Below are 22,392 nucleotides of genomic sequence, written 5' to 3'. Positions count from 1 at the left end.
GATTCGGTATCAGTTGCCTAACCCCAAATTCACCGCACAAGATCTGGTTATGCTGGACGGCACACTGAGACTAGGTTGGCGGGTTTAAATCGCTGATCCGCCACAGGCCCAGTGTGCCTCCAGGGAGGGGAGGAGGTGTTTATCCCCTGGGTGGCCAAGAGAAAACCGGAGTGCTCCTTTGGAAAAAAACCTCAAGGCACCGGCTTAGAGGGCGGGCGTCTTCAGGCTCAGAGGTACGAGGTAGCAGAATGGAGACTGTGTGGGACTGTACTTTCAACATGAAGGAGTTCAGCTTCGTTCTGTGGGTGTCTGGCAAGCTGCTGGAGTTCCTGAACCAGGAGCAGGATGGAAGTCTGGTTGCCCTGGGAAAGCATTGATGAACTGAACGATAGGTAAGGGACAGGCTCGACCATGTGTGTCATTCACAAAGAGAGCAAGTAACCAAGGCATGTCCACCCAGCAGAGTCAGGGAAAGCATTGATGAACGATAGGTAAGGGACGGGGCTCGACCATGTGTGTCATTCACAAAGAGAGCAAGTAACCAAGGCATGTCCACCTGGCAGAGTCATTGGCAAGTCTAACTCACGTGATGACCCCAACCATAGGATCCTTTCTAGTTAAGTGGGAAAAAAGCCAGGTGCAGAATAATATATGGTGTTCTACCATTCATAAAAAAAAAAATGCAGTTATGTATCTGTGAATAAAGGTACACACACACACACACACACACACACACACACACACACACGTCTTATTTCTGACAAGATAAACAAGAACTGCAGAAATAACTGACCAAGGAACTGAAGTCAGCAGAGGCCTGGGTAGCTAGAAGACAGGTGGGTTTTGTTTGTTCATTTTTTTATTATAAACACATCTTAAATGTGTGTTCCGTGGTCACATATTAACTATGCAAAAAGTAAAGTAAATTCTTAAAACTTAAGAAGAATCAGAAACCTAGAGACATTTAAAAAAACTTACACACATATTCACATACACTCACTCACACCCCTACACCAGGCCCAGAGAGATTTTCAGGTAAATTCTTCCAAGTATAAAATAGAGAGGTGTGTGTGTGTGAGAGAGAGAGAATTTTAGTTACGATGTCCAGAGAAGATTCTGTGATAGGCCAGTATTTGAGCAGAGACTTGGGCAGTGAGGGAGACACTAACACAGTATGGTGGTTTGAATGAGAATGGCCTATAGGCTCATAGATTGGAAGGCTTGGCCCCCAGGGAGTGGCGCTATTTGAAATAATTAGGGGGTGTGGTCTTCTTAGAGGAAGTGCGTCACTGGGGGTGGGCTTTGAGGTTTCTCAAGTCCATTCCAAGCCCAGTGTCTCTCTCTCCCTGCTGCCTGTGGATCTGGACATAGAACTCTCAGGTACTTCTCCCGCACCATGTCTGCCTGCATGCCGCCATGCTTCCTGCCGTGATGACGATGGACTAAAACTCTGAAACTGTAAGCCAGCCCCAATTAAGTCTTTTAGGAGTTTTATAAGCCATGGTCAGTGTGTCTCTTCACAGCGATGGAACCCTGACTAAGATATGTAGGAATTTAGAAATTGACACAGACAACAAACCAGTCAAGAGTCGTACATCTGAGTGGGGTTTCAAGGAAGAGCAAGGAGGACCACGTTCCCTCAGAAGCATCGGAGATGAGGTGGGAGGGGGCTGTCTGAGAGGATGAGATCCTCCAGGGGCTTCCGGGCCACTTTCACAACTTGGAGTTTCACCCAGATGAAGACAAAAGATTTGGAAATTCTTGAAGACATTGTGTGGCATGATTTGCCTTTCACAAAAGAGGAAAAGACAGACACACACACACCCTCACAACATACACAAAAAATCAGTGCTAGGCAAGATAAAAAAAAAAAAACAGCAACAAAAACCAAATCAAAACAAAAACATGAGGCTTGGAGAATAAACACTTATCAACAAGCCTGATGGTCAGAATTCAATGCCTGGAACCCACATGGTGGACGGAGAGAACCGTTTCTCAAAAGCTGTCCTCTGGCCCTCACACTGTGCACCTTGGCAACGGTGTGTCCATCACGCCGCGGTGGTTTGAATGGGTATGGCACCCATAGACGCCTGTGTTTGAATGCTTGGCCCATAGGGAGTGGCACTATTAGGAGGTGTGGCCTTGTTGGAGTAGGTGTGGCCTTGTTGGAGTGGGTGTGGCCTTGTTGGAGTAGGTGTGGCGATGCTGGAGGAAGCGTGTCACTGTGAAGCGGGGCTTTGAGGTCTCATATGGTCAAGTCTGCCCAGTGTAGACACAGTTACTGCCTGCAGGTCAAGATGCAGAACTCTCAGCTCCTTCTCCAGCACCATGTCTGCCTGCATGAAGATAAAGGACTAAACCTCGGAACCTGTATGCCTGCCTCCATTAAATGTTTTCCTTTCTAAGAGTTGCCACACAGCAGACTTGGTGGCGCATGTCTTTAATGCCAGCACTCAGGAGGCAGAGGCAGGTGGATCTGTGTGAGTTCGAGGCCAGCCTGGTCTACAGTGTGAGTTCCAGGACAGTCTCCAAAGCTACACAGAGAAACCCTGTCTCGAAAAACCTTTAAAAAAAAAAAAAAAAAAGAGTTGCTGTAGTCATGGTGTCTCTTCACAGAAAGAAACACACACACACACACACACACACACACACACACAAATAAATAAATGTAAAATTATTTTTTAAAGACAAAGGAAAAAACTTCAGTCCCTCAAAAGACAATTGGAGATCATTTTTATCTCAAGTCATAAAAAGTAGGTTCCTAAAAGCATAAACCATAAATATTTAACAGCATGAAAAACATGCTTCCATCTATGAAAAGCAATAGTAAAGAGAGGACATGAATCACAAACCAAACCCCTGCTTTAAAAAAAAAAAAACAAAAACAAAACACAATTTGGGTGAATTTCACAAACAATCCTGGGAAACAAAAAAGCAAGGCACAGAATCCTGCAAGCATTCTGTGTTCAATGTACAGAGATTAAAAATACTAAAAATTAAAGTATAGGGAAACAAACAACTTATTTCTTTAAGAAAACAAAGTTATTCCATGAAAATCATTGAGAAACACACCAACAATGTAAATCTAACTTTCAGGGTAGTTCCTGATGGGGAGACAAAGAGGTGGTATAACACTCTACTTTCTCCAACAAGTGACTATCTGTATACACACACACACACACACACACACACACACACACACACACACTTTCAATATTAAAAATTTAAGGGCAGTAGCCAGGCATTGTGATGCACACCTTTAATCCCAGCACTCAGGAGGCAGAGGCAGGTGGATCTCTGTGAGTTTGAGGCCAGCTTGGTCTATGGAGTGAGATCCAGGACAGTCAGAGCTATGCAGAAAGACCCTCTCAAAAAAAAAAAAAGTGACAGTTTTATCCCTAAGCTTGGAATTCAAGTCACTAGTGCCTTCTCCAATACGCCTTAGTCACACTTTGCAGATAATAAAGCTTGACTGATGGTCCATTACTGTCAACTTATTGTAAGTCATCATGCCAACCTAATCTTTCAAAGATCCTTCTAAAAAACCTAACGGATCATCTGTGGGTTTTCTCCTCATCTCCATCTGCCATCTGATCCTGGACTTGTCCCCCCAGCTACTTAGAACTATAGGAAGTATGTATGTAGGCTCTGTGTGTGTGTGTGTGTGTGTGTGTGTGTGTGTGTGTGTGTGTGTGTATGTGTGTGTGTGTGTGTGTGTGTGTGTGTGTGTGTGCATTTAGAGAGTCCAGTATACTGTGACAAGCCACAGAGGGGTCTTGGTCTGTGCTCTAGCAGGCATCTAATTTTGATTTCTATGTCCAGGTTGGTGTTCCTCAGAGGTCCGTGATGGAATGTTGACTCTTACTGAGAAAGATGAATCAAAACTATCTGGCTTAGCTGGGTGGTGGCAGTGGATGCCTTTAATCCCAGCACTCAGGAGGCAGAGCCAGGCAGATCTCTGTGAGTTTGAGGCCAGCCTGGTCTACAGATTGAGATCCAGGACAGGCTCCAAAATTACACGGAGAAACCCTGTCTTGAAAAACAAAAACAAAACTATCTGGCTCACTCACATCTCAGTCGAGATAACATGTTATTTATTTATTTATTTATTTATTTATTTATTTATTTATTTATTTATTTACTAAGATCCTTTAGGTTTATTTCATAAGCCAGTTGCCCACGAGCTGTTCTGCTGGGCACTCATACAAAATATTTATTTTTAAATATATAAATTAGATAGCACAATAGCAAGCTCCCCAGGAAAAAAAGAAAGAGGAAAGAAAGAAAACAAGTGGTATTCATCACCATCTGGCTTCCCTCTGGGTGGGGGGAAAGACCCAAAGAGAAAATAGACCATCCCTTCCTTTGGAGGCAATACCAGCACCTAAGGAGAGGAATGGTTTAGGTGAGGCAGGCTCCATAGGGTCACATGACTTAGCCACAAACCAATCAGAGTCACCCATGAGACTGGCTGGCCCTAGGGAGGCGGGGAGAAACTCACCTTCAGTGGATATGGCCAAACTGGGTAAGTATAAGCTGTTGCCATGATGAACGTTCTTGCTACTTCACAGACACAAGGCACCCTCCCTGAACAAGGAGAGCCAGGGCCTGGAAGAAGGCTCCTCATTGGCTTGTTGGAGCACCAGAGGCTGCCTTTTCCATCCCCTTCTGCCGGGTGACAAACTGCTCTGGAAGGACTGGTCCAAGATGATAACTGCCTTTCATTGGTTCACAAGTGCAGTTTGGCCAGCCCTCCTGGGGAGGTGGCTTTTCTCAGTTCCCTGTGGCATTGCTGGGACTAGAGGGTTCGAGGTAGCTCCATCTGCATCAGGTGAGTGTGGGGGGAAGCGAGGGCTGGCCAAACCCCTATCCCAGTTTTTACATTCATATATATATAATTAAATGCTTTACTTCCTTACAGTCTCTTACAACAACGGCCTCTCTGCATGAGGCTGGTTAGATTCCTTTACATGGTGACTAGGTTCCAAGAGATCCAAATCCAAGCTGCCAAATCTCCCAAGACCTTATCGGGAGCTGGTGTAAACACCGCCATCACATCCAGCTGGCCAGCCAGAAGTGGTCTGTTCAGACAGGTGGGTAAGAGGCTGCTGGTGGCCATCCTGACAGTGGCTTCACCGCCCTAGCCATGCCTAGACCTTCTTTCCAGAATTGCGGAGCAGTGCGCTCCTCTTTTTGCTTAGGTCCCTGCCTCATAGAACCTAAAGAATCCTGAACAATACAGCCTTCAGTGTTGAGTGTGGGCAGAAAGAAGGAGAGAAGGGCATCTGTTTGAGAGAAAGCAAGATCTGTGGGTGGAGGACACGCGGACAGAGAACACAGGTAGGGACATGGAGTAGTCTCAGGCTACTCCATTGCTGGGGCTTTTGCGGGTGGCCTGTATGAGGTGGCCTCCCATGACCGGTTTAATTATTGCATGTACTGATGTGAATTGTGAAAGCTACAGTGTCTTATATTATTTAAATATTTCAGGAGATGACTTCTATTCCCCTCCTCAAGTTCTAGTTTACCAGATGGAAAAGACTATGCCTTCTTCTAGATAAGTGTGTCTACTCCTGACAGTTCTTAACACAGTATTCAAGACATGCTTAGTGGGTGGGTGGGTGGGTGGATGGATGGATGGATGGATGGATGGATGGATGGATGGGTGGGTGAGTGGGTGGGTGGGTGGATGGATGGATGGATGGATGGATGGATGGGTGGGTGGGTGGGTGGGTGGGTGGATGGATGGATGGATGGATGGATGGATGGATGACAGATGGATGGATGAATCCGACAGTTTTTCAGTATCTACTTATTTTATAGACAGCAGGGTTTTAAGAAACAACCAAGGAATAAGCAAAAAGATCCTCAGAAGGATGAGAAAACAAAATTATCTGAACAAAGAATGTTATTAATTGCAAGATACCAAGTAGTTACTGAAGTTCCGAATTTCTAATTATTTTGTTGAGCACCTTTGTTGTGTGTGACAGGCACTGTTATTGATCTTTGGAGTGTAAAAGGAGAAGGATATCATGAAGGGGCATCCTATCTAGTCTGAGGAGACAGGCTCCTCTCCCCAAGACTCACTATGAGGGGCCAAGGTTGTCACGTTCTGGACACAGAGGTAGGATCAAGAAAGGATACGGTCTTCTCATGATTCATACCTCTCAGACTGTCTCAGTCTTGCAGTACCTGAGGTCTGATTTGTTAGAGAAAAAGCAAGCCTCTTATGAAGGAAAATGTTACTCCTTTTCATCTCCCACTTTAATTAAAGTATACAGAAAGTATCCCCTTTGGGGAAGAGATTTATCAAACTAAAACCAGAGCTTGTCCTCCTTAAGGTTAAGAGATAGAGAGAGCAAAAGGAAGAATAACTCAGATTTTAGAAGTTTATTCAAATAGCTCAAAGCAAATACATTGTGTTCCTATATATAGCTGATAGGAAAATTTGAAAATGTTTTTTTGGGGCCCCAAACTTGCCTGGCCTATTACAAGCAATAACCTCCAATTTTAACTACCTGGTTTATTGCCAACTGCAAAGGATCACTCTTACAGTTAGTTTCTGATATAGCATATTCCATATGACTATAAGGAAACAATTTCCGGCATTTATTTGCAATCAGCAATGATCTGGCACAGAAGCCCACAACTTCCACTTGGCAACATCAAGTGGAATAGCAGATAACAAAAGGAAACACACACAGCAAAGCAGGAAGACTGAAACGAACTCAGCAGGCTAGAGACTCGCCTCCCAATATTCCCAGTGCTTGTTAAAGCAAACACAATGATTTCGTGTTGCAGATTCCCAAGAGCCATTACTATCAAAGGAGAGTCTACAGGCAGCCCTCACAGGTTCTGGAGCTCTGCTCCAACTTCTGCCTGCGTGCAGACCTGAGGCTATGTTAACAAGAACAAAAATGCATTTTACCTCATCAGAGTCTGAAACTGGTGCTTTGTGAACGGCCTTGTGAAGATGAAAAGATGGAAAAAATATTAACAGAACCATGGATCTAACAAGGATGAGAATGAAGAATTCCCCCAAAGATCTGGGTGTGGTGGTGCATGTCTTTAATCCCAGTACTTGGGAGGCAGAAACAGGAGGATTTCTGTGAGTTTGAGTCCAGCCTGGTTTACATAGTCAGTTCCTGGACAGCCAGGGCCACATAGTGAGACCCTGTCTGAAAACAAAACAAAATAAAGTTTGTTTGTTTGTTTGTTTTAAATAGGGGCTGGAGATGGCCCAGTGAGGAAGAGAACTTGTTGCTCTTTCTAGAGGACCTGAGTTCAGGTCCCAGCACCCACCTTGTGGTTCACAACCTTCTGTTTCAGGGGATCCGACACCTTCTGATGCACATACAAACATGGAACAAAACACTCCTCTATAGATAAAATAAATATCTAAAAATGTTAGGAAATAAAGAATTCCCAACCGGGCTGTGGGGGTGCATGCCTTTAATCCCAGCACTCGGGAGGCAGAGGCAGGCAGATCTCTGTGAGTTCGAGGCCAGCCTGGTCTACAGAGTTCCAGGACAGTCAGAGCTACACAGAGAAACCCTGTCTGGAAAAACAAAAACAAAAACAAAAAAAAAAAAGAAAGAAAGAAAGAAAAGAAAAATAAATCCTCTTTTGCAGCCCCCAACTCAATGCTCAGTGTGCCTTTTGCCACACATACGAATGAATATGATAAACAAGGCAGCTCACATCATCAAAGTAACAATAGCACTAACCATAAAGTTGGTTCGAAGAAGAAGAGCTGGTAATTTAAAAAGAAGAATTATCAAAGCAAAACCATAAGCAAATTAACAATCCAACTAAGAAGAGGTGAAAGATGTGAAGGACATTTCACTGAAGAGGCTACAAGAATGGAAAATGAACGTGACATTAAGTTTGACATCATTAGCTCTAAGGGCAATGCAAATTAAAACCACAAGGAGATGTCACTATAGGTTGACCAGATGGCTAAAATAAGAACTATAGACAGGGAATGCTGGTGCAGATGTGGAGAAACCAGGCAACCCACACATCACTGATAAGAACGGAAAGTGGCTTGACCTCTCTAAACAGCAGTTTGCCAGATGTTCTGCTTGCTTTCTTTTGTTTGTGGTACCGGGGGTTGAACAGAGGATCTCACATGGGCTAGGAACTACTCCACCACTGAGGTGTGTCTCCAGCCCTCTTTCTAAAAACATTTTTTGAAACAAGTTATTATCAAGTTGCCCAGGCTGACCTTGAACTTATGATCCTCCACTTATGAGCCTCCTTGCCTCAAAATCCTTAGTAGGATTACAAGTTTATACCACCAGCCCAAGTAGTGTAGGTTTGATAAAGCTAAAATCTGCAAAACCATCTGACCTAGCAATTACATCCTGGGCATTGATCCCAGAGAAAAGAAAACATGTTTATACAGATACTGACCCACAAATACTCATGGCAGGTTTATTGATAACAACATAAACCAGAAGCAGCTCAGGTGTCCAAATGGGTGAATAAACATCCATATGATGGAACACACTAGACAATAAAGGAGAGCAAACTACTTCTACGCAACAGCTTGGATGAGTCCCCAAGAAAATTCGCAGTGAAAAGAGCCCATCCCCAGAGGCTACATACACCATAGGTCTGTCTGTATAGCATCCTTGAGGTGATAAAATTATAGATATGAAGATGAGTAGGTGCCAGTGGCTAGGACCTGAAAGGATGGTCGTAGGCCAGTGATGGGTATGGTTACTCAAGGGCCACACGAGGGCTCCCATAGTGATGGAACCATTCTGACTCTTAAGAGTGGTGATGAGTAGAATTACGCAGGTAATGAAATAACTCAGAACTAAGTTGCACACACAGTGACATGTACCGATGGTCCCAATTTATGATGGCTTCACTTACGATTTTTCCACTTCACAAAGACATAAAAGCAATGTGCATGCAGTAGAAACAGTGCCTTGAATTTTTAAAAACATTCATTTATTCCTTTTGTGCGGGGGAAGCATATGCCACATGTGTGGGTGTGGAGGGCAGGCGATAACTTGCCGGATGGAGTCCGTTCTCTCTTTCCATCATGTGGATTTTGGGGGTCAGATGCAGGTTGTCAGGCCTGGCAGCAAGCACCTTTATCCAGCGAGCCATCTCGTTGGCCCCGATCTGCTTTGAATTTTCATCTTTTCCTGAGCTAGCAGTTAACAGTTCAACACTCTCTTGCAATGCTAGGCAGAGGCAGAGCCACACTGCCACATAAGCCACACTGCCACGTAAGCCACACTCTCAGATCACGCCCGCACTTCACCATACACTGCGATATTTGATTGTAAACACAGTTTTGACTTAAAATACTTTCTTCTTACCATAAGGGGGATATAATCTCATTGTAAGTCGAGTCAGACTGTAAGTAAATTTGGAAAATCTGAACAGATAGTGGATTACACTAATATATTATATTACTATGCTCTTTTATTCATACTAAAGTTTTACAAGATACTACTATGGGGCAAGGTAGAAAAAGGGTACCTGTGATATTCCAATATCATTCCTTACAGCTGCATCTGAACCTATAGTAACCTTACAATAAAGAGTTGAACTAAAAGTTAGATGCAATTGTGACCTTCCTCTGCCCCAGGAAAAACTCCACATGTGGGGAAGAAGGGGTACAGCATGGTGGGGGCTGTGATATATGGATCCTTTTCTGGAGCTGTTGGCCCCCCAGAAGACAAAGTTCTGTATGTCCTGCCCCCTTGCCACAGCAGAGGAGCGGGCCTGGTGTAGATCCTCAGGGCAGAGGAGAGGTGGTGTGTGGTGTTCATTAACGTAACCAGGAGCATCTCTGTCCGGCCACACTGTACGCTGCGTCACAGCCTGGGCCAGTTATCAACAACCTGAGAGCCAGAGGCAGTGCCCCAAGTCACCAGTGCCGTGCACAAGACCTGGCCCAAAGCAGTAACCCTATAAAGCTTTTGTCATATAAATAATCGATAATTAAGTCCTGCTTTGGGTGTTAAGCTTAGAGTTGATTCACAGGACCTTACAAATCCAATTGTTCAGTAAGATTGTATATTACAGGGCTGAATAGACGAGACTCTAAGCTCTCTGTGCCTTCACTGCTTTGGGGCCCTGACCTTGGTCTGCACTTTTGTTTTAGATCACATACACACAGGTTATTTACAAAGTGAGCACACCCACTTCTCACCTCTGTGACCCTGACATTTTAGAAGCGAAGCGTTCAGCTGTCTGGTCATGGCGTCTGACTCTTGGCTATCTCCGACTGCACTTTCCTAGAAGTTCACGACCATGTTATGAAAACAGATGAACAATGCTTTTCTTTGCACCGGGCACAGAACGTTCCATCCTGTTACATGTGCAGCTGTGGCTGAGACACTGGCTTCCCACTTCCCACGGCCACAGAGACAGCAGCTCTCTGGGGATGGCTGGTTGACTACGTTCTCTACCCAGGAGAAGGCTTTTTCATAAACCCCACACTGGATCTGAAGGACACAGTAGTGAGGTGCCAGGAACACAGTGCCAGCCAGGGATCTCACTTTGGGCTCTACCAGCTCCTGTTGGAAGATAAGGAGGGTGGGCTATAAGGAGCCCCGTGGAGCCCTCCCTGTCTGCCTCCATCCTGGCCCATCCCAGTCTTCCCTGAATTCTGTCAACATCTGTTCCTTAACCACCCAGGCATTGGTATGTAACTGATCTTTCCAGGAGCCGGGATTGGCTACTGGAGACACTCAGCCTGGATCCCAGTCTCGCTGTCGCTGCTCACTGACTATAAAGCTTTGGTCCCAGCACCGTAAGCTGAGGTGACAACTCTCCCTCCGCACACTGCTGATGAAGATGAGATGGCATATATAAATCACGGAACACACCACGCCCAAAGCCTGTCTCCACGCGACACCTCTGCTCCTTCCAGTGAGAGCACCAGGATTTATGCTGCAACCCTGGCAAGTCTATGAAGGAGGGTTCCTGTCAGTGCAGAACCTCATCTTCAGAACTGTCAGGGAACCAGGAAGAAGACCACAGCCCCTGGGTCTGGACCCTAGCCAACGTCTGACCCTTCACCTCTGCCCACGCTGTTGCTGTCACTTCAGAGCCCACAAACTGACAGAAATGAGGAAGGCAAACTTCCCCCTCCCTGACTCTCTTCAGTTCCCTTCCACCACAAGCCACGACTCCCACACACAGAAAATTTCTTTCCCCTGTACACATTTATCAAATAATTCCATGCCTGGGAATTTGTCCCAGAATAAGACACTACAGAAAAAAAAAATTATACCCAAGTTCATCCACTCGTTTTTATCATTCTGAAAGGTTGGGGTGATTCTAAGATTTATTATTTATGGAGAAATAAGGGGTGCTTATATAAATTACAAAATAGCCGTGTAAACTATAGTGTGTCCAGTGCAGATTATATTTAGGAAGGATGTGCAATTGTGTAAGGAAACATTGGCAGAATGATGTTATAAACTTAATAACCACCCGGCAGGATAATCCTTCCAGACCGATAAAATCTGAACAGTATTAGGACCTTTGGTGCTGGTCATGACCACAGCACCCTGGATTCTCATATCTGGCAGCTTCCCTCCCTGGTGTCCTCCTAGAGGGCCGACACCAATAGGATGCACACATCCAGATGTTCCCAGTGGCCACAGTCAAGGAGGGAGGGAGGTACAATTATTGTCCCATCTTACTGAGCCACCACTGGGGTCTCAGAGCAGATTTGACCAAAGGTGTCCACCAAGGATGACAAAAGTATGAGGATCGCAGGTCAAGTGACTCCAAAGCTCTCAAAGGTGTCTGCGCTTGGATGACTTGTTTCACTTTTACAAGCCTCAGTTTCCCTACCAGGAGAACTGTCGGTCTATGGTGATGAGAGTTTCCACAGGGAGCAGGCCACCCTACAGGTCAGTAAATCTGCACGGGTGAGACCTGTCTCTGTCTACCCACTTTTCCATGCTTCTCTCAAGGTGTTTAATGCATATCCACTATGCACAAAAACTTCAGGAGGAATATTTTAATATGCTAAACTTTTGTTTTCTGTTTTTCCTTTGAGGGAAAAAATCTGATTAGGGCTTTAAAACAGTCAAGATGACGTGATTTTGATTTTAGCCTTCATCTGAAGGCTTCTTCTATGTCTTTTCTGATATTTCTAAGCACTTTTAGGTTTTTTGGTTCAGCATTTCTGATTTCACAAAATGAGAAGTCAACTCTCCCATGACATTGGGATTGGAGATCCACTTCTGTGCAAGTATTTCCAAGTGCTCCCACCTCGCTGTCAGTTTTGAAGGGTATTCCATGGCTCTGTTATTTCTCACAGTTTCTTTGCAGATCAGCTGTGGCTCATGCACACCCAGTTAATATTTCTGACAGACCATTGATTTTCTTCCCAGTAAAAGCAATGTCTTTCACAAGAGGAGAGAAATGCTAAACCGCATACAAGATTTGGGGCACTGCATAGCCAAACGCCCTGGATCACATGTGTGCCCACAACACACATAGGAGGGAACTGTCGGAAATTATCAGAAATGCAAAACATAGCTAGAGTTGAACTCAACAACAACATTCTTTTCCGTTCCCCAAAAATGACCCTTGGAGGTAATAAAAGAAGAAATAAGTGAGAGATCCATGAAGATACCACTTAAAGTAGGTAGCTTGATTTTTGAATTTCTGCTCCTCTCAAAAAAGCAGAAATCTATAAATTTCCCTGAAGCCTCTTGACACAGATTACAGACTACAGAACTATTTTCTGGACAGTGTGCTGCTGAGATAAGGCTTTCTCCAGTCCTCATTGTTTCCATGGGATCGTTTGGTAAATGGAATCACACTGCAATCCAAAAATATCAGAATGTTTTAGATCCAGCTCATTAAAATACAGATTACCAGTTGGCATTTATATAGTCCACCAAATTCAGGTTCAGGATCATCTACTCAAAGTATAATGTTTGAATATTTCTGTCATTCAGATAACAAGATTAATTATATAACCAATTATTGTCCAAAGCTCTGATGCCCAGTAGAATAGATGAGTCCCACGAGGCCATAGAGCATGTGAGATGTGCCTACTGTGAATGAAAGTTGAGTTTAAATTTTATTTAATTTACACCCTGAAGGGCACTACCAAAAATGAATATAAAATATCATTAATACAGGTTCAATATTCCTTATCCAAAAGGCTCATAATCAGAAGATTTTACACTGTGCATTTTTAATTGCTGAAATTTTAGAATGCTTGCACGGGCAAAATGAGATACCTTCCAAGTCTAAACATGAAATTCACCACATAGCCTGGAGGTTGATTTTGAGCAATGTTTTTAATACATCCGCATTCTGATTGTGCCCTGTCATGTAATGTCAGGTGTGGGATTTCTCACTTGCAGTGTTGTACGCTATTTGAGAAGTTTCAGATTTTGGAACATGCTGGATTTTTCATTTGGGATAATTTCATTTTCATAGGACTACGCAACAAAATAAACAGCAAATTCCGCTCTGAGTTACCTATCGAAATATGGAAACATAATTGACCAGTGTTCTCTACACCTCATATAAAATATGAAATAGTTTAGAGTCATAAGCATGTTAAAGTTATTAACATCCATACTTCTTTACCCCAAGTGATTCAGGCTAAAACGAATATCCCTTCTTGTGATGGTTAGTGACAATCTCCTCGGGGATAGACCTCTGGGACTGTCTATGGCGTTATCTTCACTACATGAAATGAGGTGGGAAGCTCCGCCCACTGTGGGTGGAGCCATCCCCTGTGCAGGGAACCCAGACTCTGTGAAGTGCAGAGGGGAGTAAGCTAAGCACTGATGTGCAGACATGCATTGCTCTCCACTCTTGACTGTGGGTACAAACTCCTGCCCTGTGACATCCTTGTCATCACGGACTATAAGCTAGAATTGTGAGCTCAAAGGACCTTCCTCATCCCTTACACTGATTTGTCAGGCATTTCATGACAGCAATAGAAAAAAAACAGAGACATGTCCCAGAAAGCACATTCTATATAAACTATTTGCCATGGCCTAGTTCATATTAAACAGTGTACATATCTACCGAATTTCCTTCTGCTAGATTACTTTTTTTTTTTTTTGAGCCAGAGGACTCACACATTTTAAAAACTGTCCATTCCCAGTACACTTCTTGTGGTGGAAATCCTTCTCTAAATGTTTGAGGATTTGAATACTGTGTATACTGATGTGTTTTAAACATTTATTTTTTTTTCTATAAAAGAAAGCCTAAAACTAATATTGAGGTATTCTGTACTCAGGGAAGGAAAGAAGCATTATAAAGCAGATGGCACTTTCCCCTAAATCAGTCAATAGATAAAATAGAACTCTGTCAAAGAGGCTTTTCCTAAAAGCTGACAAGCTTATTTTAAACTTCAGTGGAAGAAAAAGACAACTGGGGCGGGTGGGGAGCATGATGAATAGAAGCTGGCAGGCTGCACTGTCCTTATCAGATGGCTGGATGCTTTATCAGAAACAATAATGAAGGTCACACGACCAGGAATGGGGATTTGGACCAATGAGGACACAGCTCACAGGGGTCCCGTGCTAATCTGGAAGCACATTATGATCGATGGGGGAGGGAAACAATCAGCAAATCATAAAGAAAGTTGGAGAACACAGTAGACCGCTGAAAATGAAATCAAAGTCAAAACCCAAGGTGTACACCCGCCTTTCTATTATGGAGAATCCACTGTCATTCCAACTGGATTATATTATACATAATTATATATTGACCACCCTTTATTCCTACCCAACAATAGACATAAACAGGACTAAGTCAACAGAAATAAAAAGAAACAGAAGCTGTGTACTTTAAAGACCTTACCTGAAAGATGCCTATGCAACTGGGTCTATAAACCCTGACTTGTTTCTTTTGCAACATACTGAAGAGAGACTAAGTGATATGTGTCTTTGTAAGGGTCACAGATTTACAGCTGAGGTAGAGGCCACCAAATACATGGACAGACTCAACAAATGCACCAAGCATTTCAGATTTTTTTTTTTTCAGCTAACTGCAAGAAGCTGAAACTGTCGCTTCATGAATAGCGTCTGACAAGTCCGAGCCGCACTCAGAACTATCTCCGTTTACCACACCTCTAGCAGAACCCCATAGGCCAGCTACTCGGAGCATTTAGCATCCTCAGTGTGGTGACAGGCGTCTCTGGATGCCTTACAGTGTGATACCTTTCTGCATGCCATGCCTACGGCGGCATTTCTTCTTCTGTTGGGAAAAGACTGGAACCACGTGGTCACACATGTTTCACGTCACAGCTCTGTTAATTCACTTTCTGCATGGGTGTGGTTTTTCCCGTTTCCTAGAATTCCTGCCTCGTGTCCCCCTGACTGGTCCTATGTGGGTCTCATGACATAGACCTCTGTTGACACTGCTGTGGGTAATACTGCTGTGGGCAGCCGTCTGTGTGAGCCCCAGACTGGCAGGCTCACACCGCAGAAGTGTATTGTCTGCCCTCACATGGCTGTTCCTCCATACACACGGTGGTAGCCTGGTGTCTCACTGTGCTTAACTTCCCCTCTTAGAAGAAGAGCAGTCAGAGCCGATTTAGGTATGCTTAGATGAACTGGTCTGTTCTAACTTAATTACCTCTGTAGGGACCCTAACTCCGAATGCAGTTGCGTTTCAAGTCGTGGCTTTGAAAGTGGGAATATTGGGACGACACAACTCAGTGAGTAACAGCACTTTGGCGATGACTTACCCAGCAGGTGTATGTAACCAGCCACGCTGTAAGATGAGGAACAGTGGCAGCCTGGAGGTGAAAAAGAAGGAGCCCTAAACCTTCAGGAACCTCCACAGCCCCAGGGAAATAAAACCCTGATTTCTTAAGTCGCAAACGTTTCCTTTTGATTAGGCGTTCTCGCAATCACTCCATCTCGTTTTACATAAAGACAGTTACATAAAGAATCTCACCCCAAAAGAGATAGCTGGAGAGGTAATGATGCATTAAGTATCTCTGACAGCTCCAGCTGAATCCCTAGGTATGAGCTACAGTTCTCAGGGCGCCCTCCCCCTACATCAAACACCCCTGTAGAGTGGACAGGGCAGAGAGAGTGTGAGCCGCGGAGCTGGGGAGGTGGGGACAGGGGAAGCCAGCGGATGGATTGCTGAAGGATGAAGTCCACTCAGGGAGAGATTCCCGCTCAAGTGAAAAGTGAGAAAACGAACTCCACAGCAAAGCTGCTGCAGAGGAGAGGCAGGGCAGGATGCCGGCGTGGAGGAGGGAAGAAGGAAGAAAAGAAACATCAGGTTTTTATAAGATCATTTCTTTGGAAGTGAAATATAATCTTCCTGACAGGACTTGGGAGATAAATGTGAGTGCAGAATCACAGGAGACAGGGAGGCAGCCACTGGCGGGCCGGCGGCATCCTTACACTTGCTGTAGGTTTTTCAGGCTGAATGAATGGTGTCTTCCCTCCTCTCCCAAGACCCACATCTCAGTTAGAGAATGTGACAATCCCAGGCTCGGGTGCTACTCTGTATCGTGCCTAAATAAATATATTTAAGGAACCGTGGCCAAAGATGGAATTTTATAATTACATATTGATTTATATTGGATTTCTCAGTCTGCTTCAGAGTCTGCATCGCTCCCGGATTGCTTTCCTGCCAATTCTAGGTAGTTTATAGCAGTTTCAGAGTACCTCCAAAAATGCATCTCCAACAGATGGGATTATTAAATGCTTCATGCAAACAATGATCCATAGATATTGTCGCCGCCCACTGACAGACAGAGCAGAGTGTCTCTCGGAGCCACTCCGAGTCCAATAAATATTTACATCCTTCCATGCACTCATTTCAAAACGGCAGGATATTGAATGTTATTGCTCTTTTAAGACAATGCAAGAAACTGTAATGCTCTCTGGATTTCCTAATTAACTTGTTCTCGGAATAGTTTATTGATAGCATAACAAACAGGCCCAGCTTATGGTTGGGGGTGAGCCGTCAATTTACATATCAAATATAATTATAATTATAAGTTTGGTTCTCATTTCCTTTCCCAGGTTAGAAAAAATTATTTGCTTGTATCTTTTTTAAGATTTATTTTTTATTCATGTGAGTGTGTGTGTGTGTGTGTGTGTGTGTGTGTGTGTGTGTGTGTGTGTCTGTGTAGGTGAATGCCACATGTGTGCTGGTGCCTGAGGAGACCAGAACATGTTGGATTTCCTAGATCTGGAGTTACAGGCAGTTGTGAGCCACCATTAGCAACCAAAATGGGGTCTCCCAGAAGGGCAAGAAGCTGTCTTAACTGCTGGGCCATCTTTCCTCCCCTTATTTACTTAATCATACTTTTTAAAGTCTCGACTTACAGAACTTTCTAGAATGAATGATGTGGACAGTGTACCTTTTTTTTTTTTTTAACATGGAGAAACCGAGGGCCAGATATGCAAAAAGATGCTACCAAGTGGCAGAACTTGGGGAGGAGGTAGGAGGGTGGAGACGATGCTGTTATTGTGGACATGGCTAGGTAGCCAGTTAGGCTATGTACCGTCACAAATGCAAACTTGCACCAAGCCCTCTTATCACAATTGAGGGAAAGGCTGATTGGGGTTAATAATCTTGCCCGTTTAAACATTTAAAAAAAAAAAAACAGATTTGTTCATTTTATTGTACGTGTGTTTTGCCTAGATGTATGTATGTGTACCAAGTGCATGCTTGGTATGCCCCTAAGAGGGTACCAGATCCCCCTAGAACTGGAGTTATGGATGGTTGTGAACCACCATGTGGGTGCTGGAAATCAAACCTGAGTTCTCTGTAAGAGAAGCAAGTGCTCTTAACTGTTGAACCATCTGTCCAGCCCCAAACTTGTCCATCTTTGCTGAGTGACTATAGACCAACCCTTTTCAATTCCCCCCATACTATCTAAGAAAACACATAAAACCAAGTTATGTTATTATGTTCAAAAGTGATATTCATAACAGCATTATACAAAATTAGACCCGATAGCTTCTTGAAAATCCCTGGCTTATTTCCTAATATTCAAACTGAATTGCTCCTGCTTTCTGTCTTGGTGGCACAACTGGCATTTAATTACGAAGGTATGAATGAATAGGTAACTGGGTGTGAGAGCCAATGGAATCCTAGCTGCCTGACCCCACGGGGGATGAGAATTCCACCAACTTCTGCCTCTTTCCCCCTGAAAGCAATCTTCAAGTGAAAACATAACCTCTACTCTTGCGCTTACCTGACCTGAACAAACACTGTTCTGAGTACAGCTTATGTATTTCTCCCACTCCAAAGCTCACGGAGATCCCCTAAAGGTGGCAGAATCAGCTGCTGACGCTGACGCATTCAGAGTAAAGACCGTCTGACATTAGATAGCAAGGCCTTTGATTGCACGACATGCCCTGCCGGGCAAAAGTAGAAATGCATACCAAAAAACAAAACAAAACAAAAAAAAAACCAACCAAAAAACAAGGTAACATGTCACAAACACATGAGCACACTGAGACAGATTCCCAGAATCTTATCGCCGTTTCATAGAACTCGACGTCTTGGTTGAGAAACATCCGAGCACTAGTTCCTGATTTCTGTGGTCCTGCGAACTCGAAACTGTTTTCCTTGGCCGGCGGAAGACACAGTGTGCCTGAGACAGTTGGGGAACTTACTTATCTACCACCATTAAAGACGGTGGACCACAGAGTGAATGAGACCTCACATTTCACACACACTGACCCAAGGTGCTGTGGACACAAAGGTCACCCCCAAGCCCCCCATCCGGTAAGTCTGAATTGCATGGGGGTTTAGGCACGAGTCTGACCTATTACCACGGACACAGAAGTAGTTTAAAGGGCCAGCATCGCGCCTATTCCAAGCAGCCAGTGGAGTGAATAACAATAGTTTTCAAAAGGCAGCAGGCAACACCCATCAGGAGACTCCAAGCCCCACTCACATTTAATGAACAGTTTCAGAGTCTAAGATTAAAGCTGTTTTCCCTTAATAATGCTCAATTTTCTTTTGAATCGGTGAGAAAAATCTAAGACAGGCTTGGGTCACCCTCACCAGAATGGAAATTGGAAAAGCATTGAGCTTCCTTTGTTTTTTATGTCATTATGTCCGTAATTAGGCAGTGGTACTGCTTTTTTTTTTTTAAGAGAACACAAAAGTCAGGCACAGAAATCTTGCCGTAGTTGGGCAATTTAGAAGCTGGCAGAGCCTCTTATTCTTCTTTTGTGATCTCAGATAACCTCTCTCAGGTGCCAAGGGTATATTCGGTAAGCTACACCTACTTCCTTCAGCATCCTAGCAGATCGCTTCTGTACCCCGGGAGAAATACGCATTTCCTGAAGCAGAGGAGCCCCATGATTCAAAAGGAAGAAACTTGGCAAGGTCGAGAGCACACCCCCCCCCCCCCCGGGGAAACTGCAAATGTGTCCTTCATTGTGTGGACATGATTATAAAGGCACAGAATATCCAGGGACTACCTCAACGGACTCCACAGAATGTCTTTGCAGCTTCAGATAGCAACCTCAGAGCAGGGAATGAATTTTAGACTTGCAGGTTTTCACCCAGGCTGTTCCCATTCAGGGAGAGCTCAGTACACATGACTGTGCTGTAAGAAACCCTGTTTGCCATGTACCTAATGGCTTATAACATTAGTGCTTTACTGAACAGGACCACGTAAGAGAAGGCTACAAACAGGACCAATATCTGGTCAGGAGACCACGTCATCACTCTCATCCTCTTATCTCACAACGCTGTTTAGATGTCTAATATTTTTCCAGTCCGGACAACTACTGCCTGTTTGCCTGCTCATCATCAAATGGGTCACCCAACCAATGAGAACAGTATTTTCACTCTTCATCTTGTAAGCACTTATGAAACACCTGGATATTTGCATCAAAACCCGAACCAAGCGACCAAACGCTGATGACTGAAGGCGTCCTCTGTCTGCATGCAGTCAGGATGCAGCGCTTGGTGAGACCATCAGCGAAGCTGGCTGACCAGCATTGGCCAGGATTATCCACCAAACAGCTGCAGGGGTCAACTGAACTTGGGGAGAAAATAAAGAGTGTGAGCTGGGCACAAGATAGGGAGAGCTAACTAGATTTAGGAGTCGGGAAGGGCTTCCCAATGCTGTGGTTTAGATCTAAGCTGTCTACTGAAGGCTCATGCTCTAGAAGACTGGTCTCCAGTGTGACAGTATTGCAAAGTGACGAGATAAGCTTAGTAAGAGGAGACTGGGTCATGTTGTTAATGCTGGTCTCTAGGACCGGGTTAATTCCCATGAGATCAGAGTGTTATAAATGAATGGGCCAAACTCTGTCCATACTTCTCTTCCCATGGGATGCATCTGTCATATTGTGACGCCACCCAGAAACCCTTGCCAAAGCAGGTACTTTGTGATTTAGACTTTCCAGCTACCCGCTAACTTCACAACCCAGATAAGCTGTCTTTCCTTTTTACAATTTTCTTAGCACATAACAATTTTATTTTGAGTGCATGACGTTTTGCCTAAATGTAGGTATGTGTACCACATGTGCACCTGGTACCTATGAAGGTCATAAGGGGGCATCAGATCCCCTGGAACTGGTGTTACAGAGAGTTGCAAGCTGCCGTGTGGGTGCTGGGGACCCAACTCTGGTTCTCTGCAGGAGCAGCAAAGGCTCTCAACTGCTTAGCTGTCTCTCCAGCTCCCATTTTCTTTTCATTATATACTACTTTAGCATCAGGCATTTTGTTATAGCAACAAAGAACACTCCGAGGCGTGCGGTATGTGATAACGAGACATTTCAGTCACGGTCTAAGAGGAGAATAGTTTATAAGTCCATGTGGAAGAGACAGAGAAAGATAACGGGGCGGGAGGGCACATGCCTAGTGTAGCTGGAAAGGGTCAGGGGGTGAGGCTGGGAGAAACAGAGTGCCAGAGAGCCCAGCAGCCAGGCCAGTGAGGGTACCTACAGAGCGTGACACGGCCAAGGCCACTAGAATGCCCTGAGAGGTTCTACGCAAAGGACTGCTCTGTCAGACTGCCATCGTCCGTTGTGGCTGTGGTTGGGGTAGAAATAGATAACCCGTTAGTTTTCTGTCTGGTAGAAATAAAGAAGCAGGCACACCTATGTTCTACACCCAGTCCTCTTCCTTTCCAACTGATGAAGCTCCCATCCGGGTAGTGATCTGTGGTGCTCCGAGAAGCAGGATGTCCAGAGGAAACTACTACCCGCAACCAGAGAGCAGCAGGGTTTTCTGTGACCAAGGGATGCTGGAATTTGCTTCGTGGGAGGGAGGGGCGTTCTTTGTTGGGGGGGGGGGTAGTGCTCTGGCTGTAAATGCTGGCAGAACGCCAGCTGTCTTTGGCTACTTCTCCACGCTGGCCCTGCAACCCCAAAGCACACCATTCAGATGCTCTCAAGTGCCCACCCCCCACCCCCCATTTTTTTTAAGCAACAGACAAGGCTGCCCAACCGGGAGCAAAGCACATCTTTAGGCTTTCTTTCCGCTGGCCCCACACAGTTCTCCTTTGTGCAGAAGATCATGAGGAACCCGAGCTGCATCAGGGAAAGGCAGAGAGGCTGGGGCAGAGGCCGGAAGTGAGGGTGGGGCGGCTCAGGCAGAGGGCTGCGGGAGGCACCTATGACAGGCTGTGGCCAGACACAACTTGGCGACTCCATGGATATGAGGTGTTAAAAGAGACACCCAAACGCTGGTTTGGTGCCGTCTACTGAAAGGTGGGTCCTAGAGGATCCACGGCGGGGTGGGGGTGGGGTGGGGGTCCGGTGAGGGGGAGGAGCGTGGGCATGTGTGGCCACATGGGTACACACGCATGTGTATGTGGTCGGAAGCAGACAAGTAAGGCTGGTGGCCAAGAGAGACACAGGAACAAGGGATTTAGTTTGTGAGTTACGGAAACGTATAGGCTATTCCAAGACCCAACTACGACATGGAACAAGATGAAAAGTGGGGCAGATGCAGGGATGCAGAGAAGGGGTTCTGTGCTCCCACACCTTCAGGGTCTTGTCCGGGTGAATCAGCTTCTAGGTGTCTGACATGAATTACCCCCTCATTTCCATTGGTCTTTCGTTAAATATCACAGCCAATTGGTGACGCCTCTCTTATGGTTGGATTCTAAGTTACCCTCATCTACCCCCACCCCCTCCCCTGCTTTCTAAAATCTAATAACATCTTGTATGCTCTATATTTTGCCACAGGGTACATATTATTATAAATACACATTTCTACAATATATAATACAAACACAATAATTGTGTAAATTGGAAACATGCAATAGTTTATGTTGTGACATGTATTACATGCGGTATATAAATGGTGTGTATGGCAGACACCATCTACCTGTGGTCTCACTTTCATCAATTTCAGTTTCTCACAGCTAACCATAGCCCGTTTGTAAGTTTTAAACTGTGCGCCACTCTTAAAGTGGTAAAATCT

The 22,392-nt window shown here is 44.7% G+C and overlaps 1 protein-coding gene across 5 annotated transcripts in view; it reads right to left on the bottom strand.

The window, feature by feature from the left end:
* Tmcc3 (transmembrane and coiled-coil domain family 3) overlaps window positions 1–22,392 on the bottom strand; it is a 286,150-nt gene that overhangs the window by 78,433 nt on the left and 185,325 nt on the right. Inside the window, exon 3 of one of the 5 annotated variants that reach the window (XM_076554638.1) lies at window positions 15,710–15,760. The exons of the other annotated variants lie outside the window; for them this stretch is intronic. Within the exon in view, the coding sequence (XP_076410753.1) occupies window positions 15,710–15,760 (51 nt within the window). The remainder of the gene's footprint in view (window positions 1–15,709; window positions 15,761–22,392) is intronic. 5 annotated transcript variants of the gene reach the window in all.

This window comes from Peromyscus maniculatus, chromosome 18 (assembly GCF_049852395.1).
Source record: "Peromyscus maniculatus bairdii isolate BWxNUB_F1_BW_parent chromosome 18, HU_Pman_BW_mat_3.1, whole genome shotgun sequence".
Taxonomy (NCBI): domain Eukaryota; kingdom Metazoa; phylum Chordata; class Mammalia; order Rodentia; family Cricetidae; genus Peromyscus; species Peromyscus maniculatus.
This window is presented reverse-complemented; position numbering and strand designations above follow the sequence as displayed.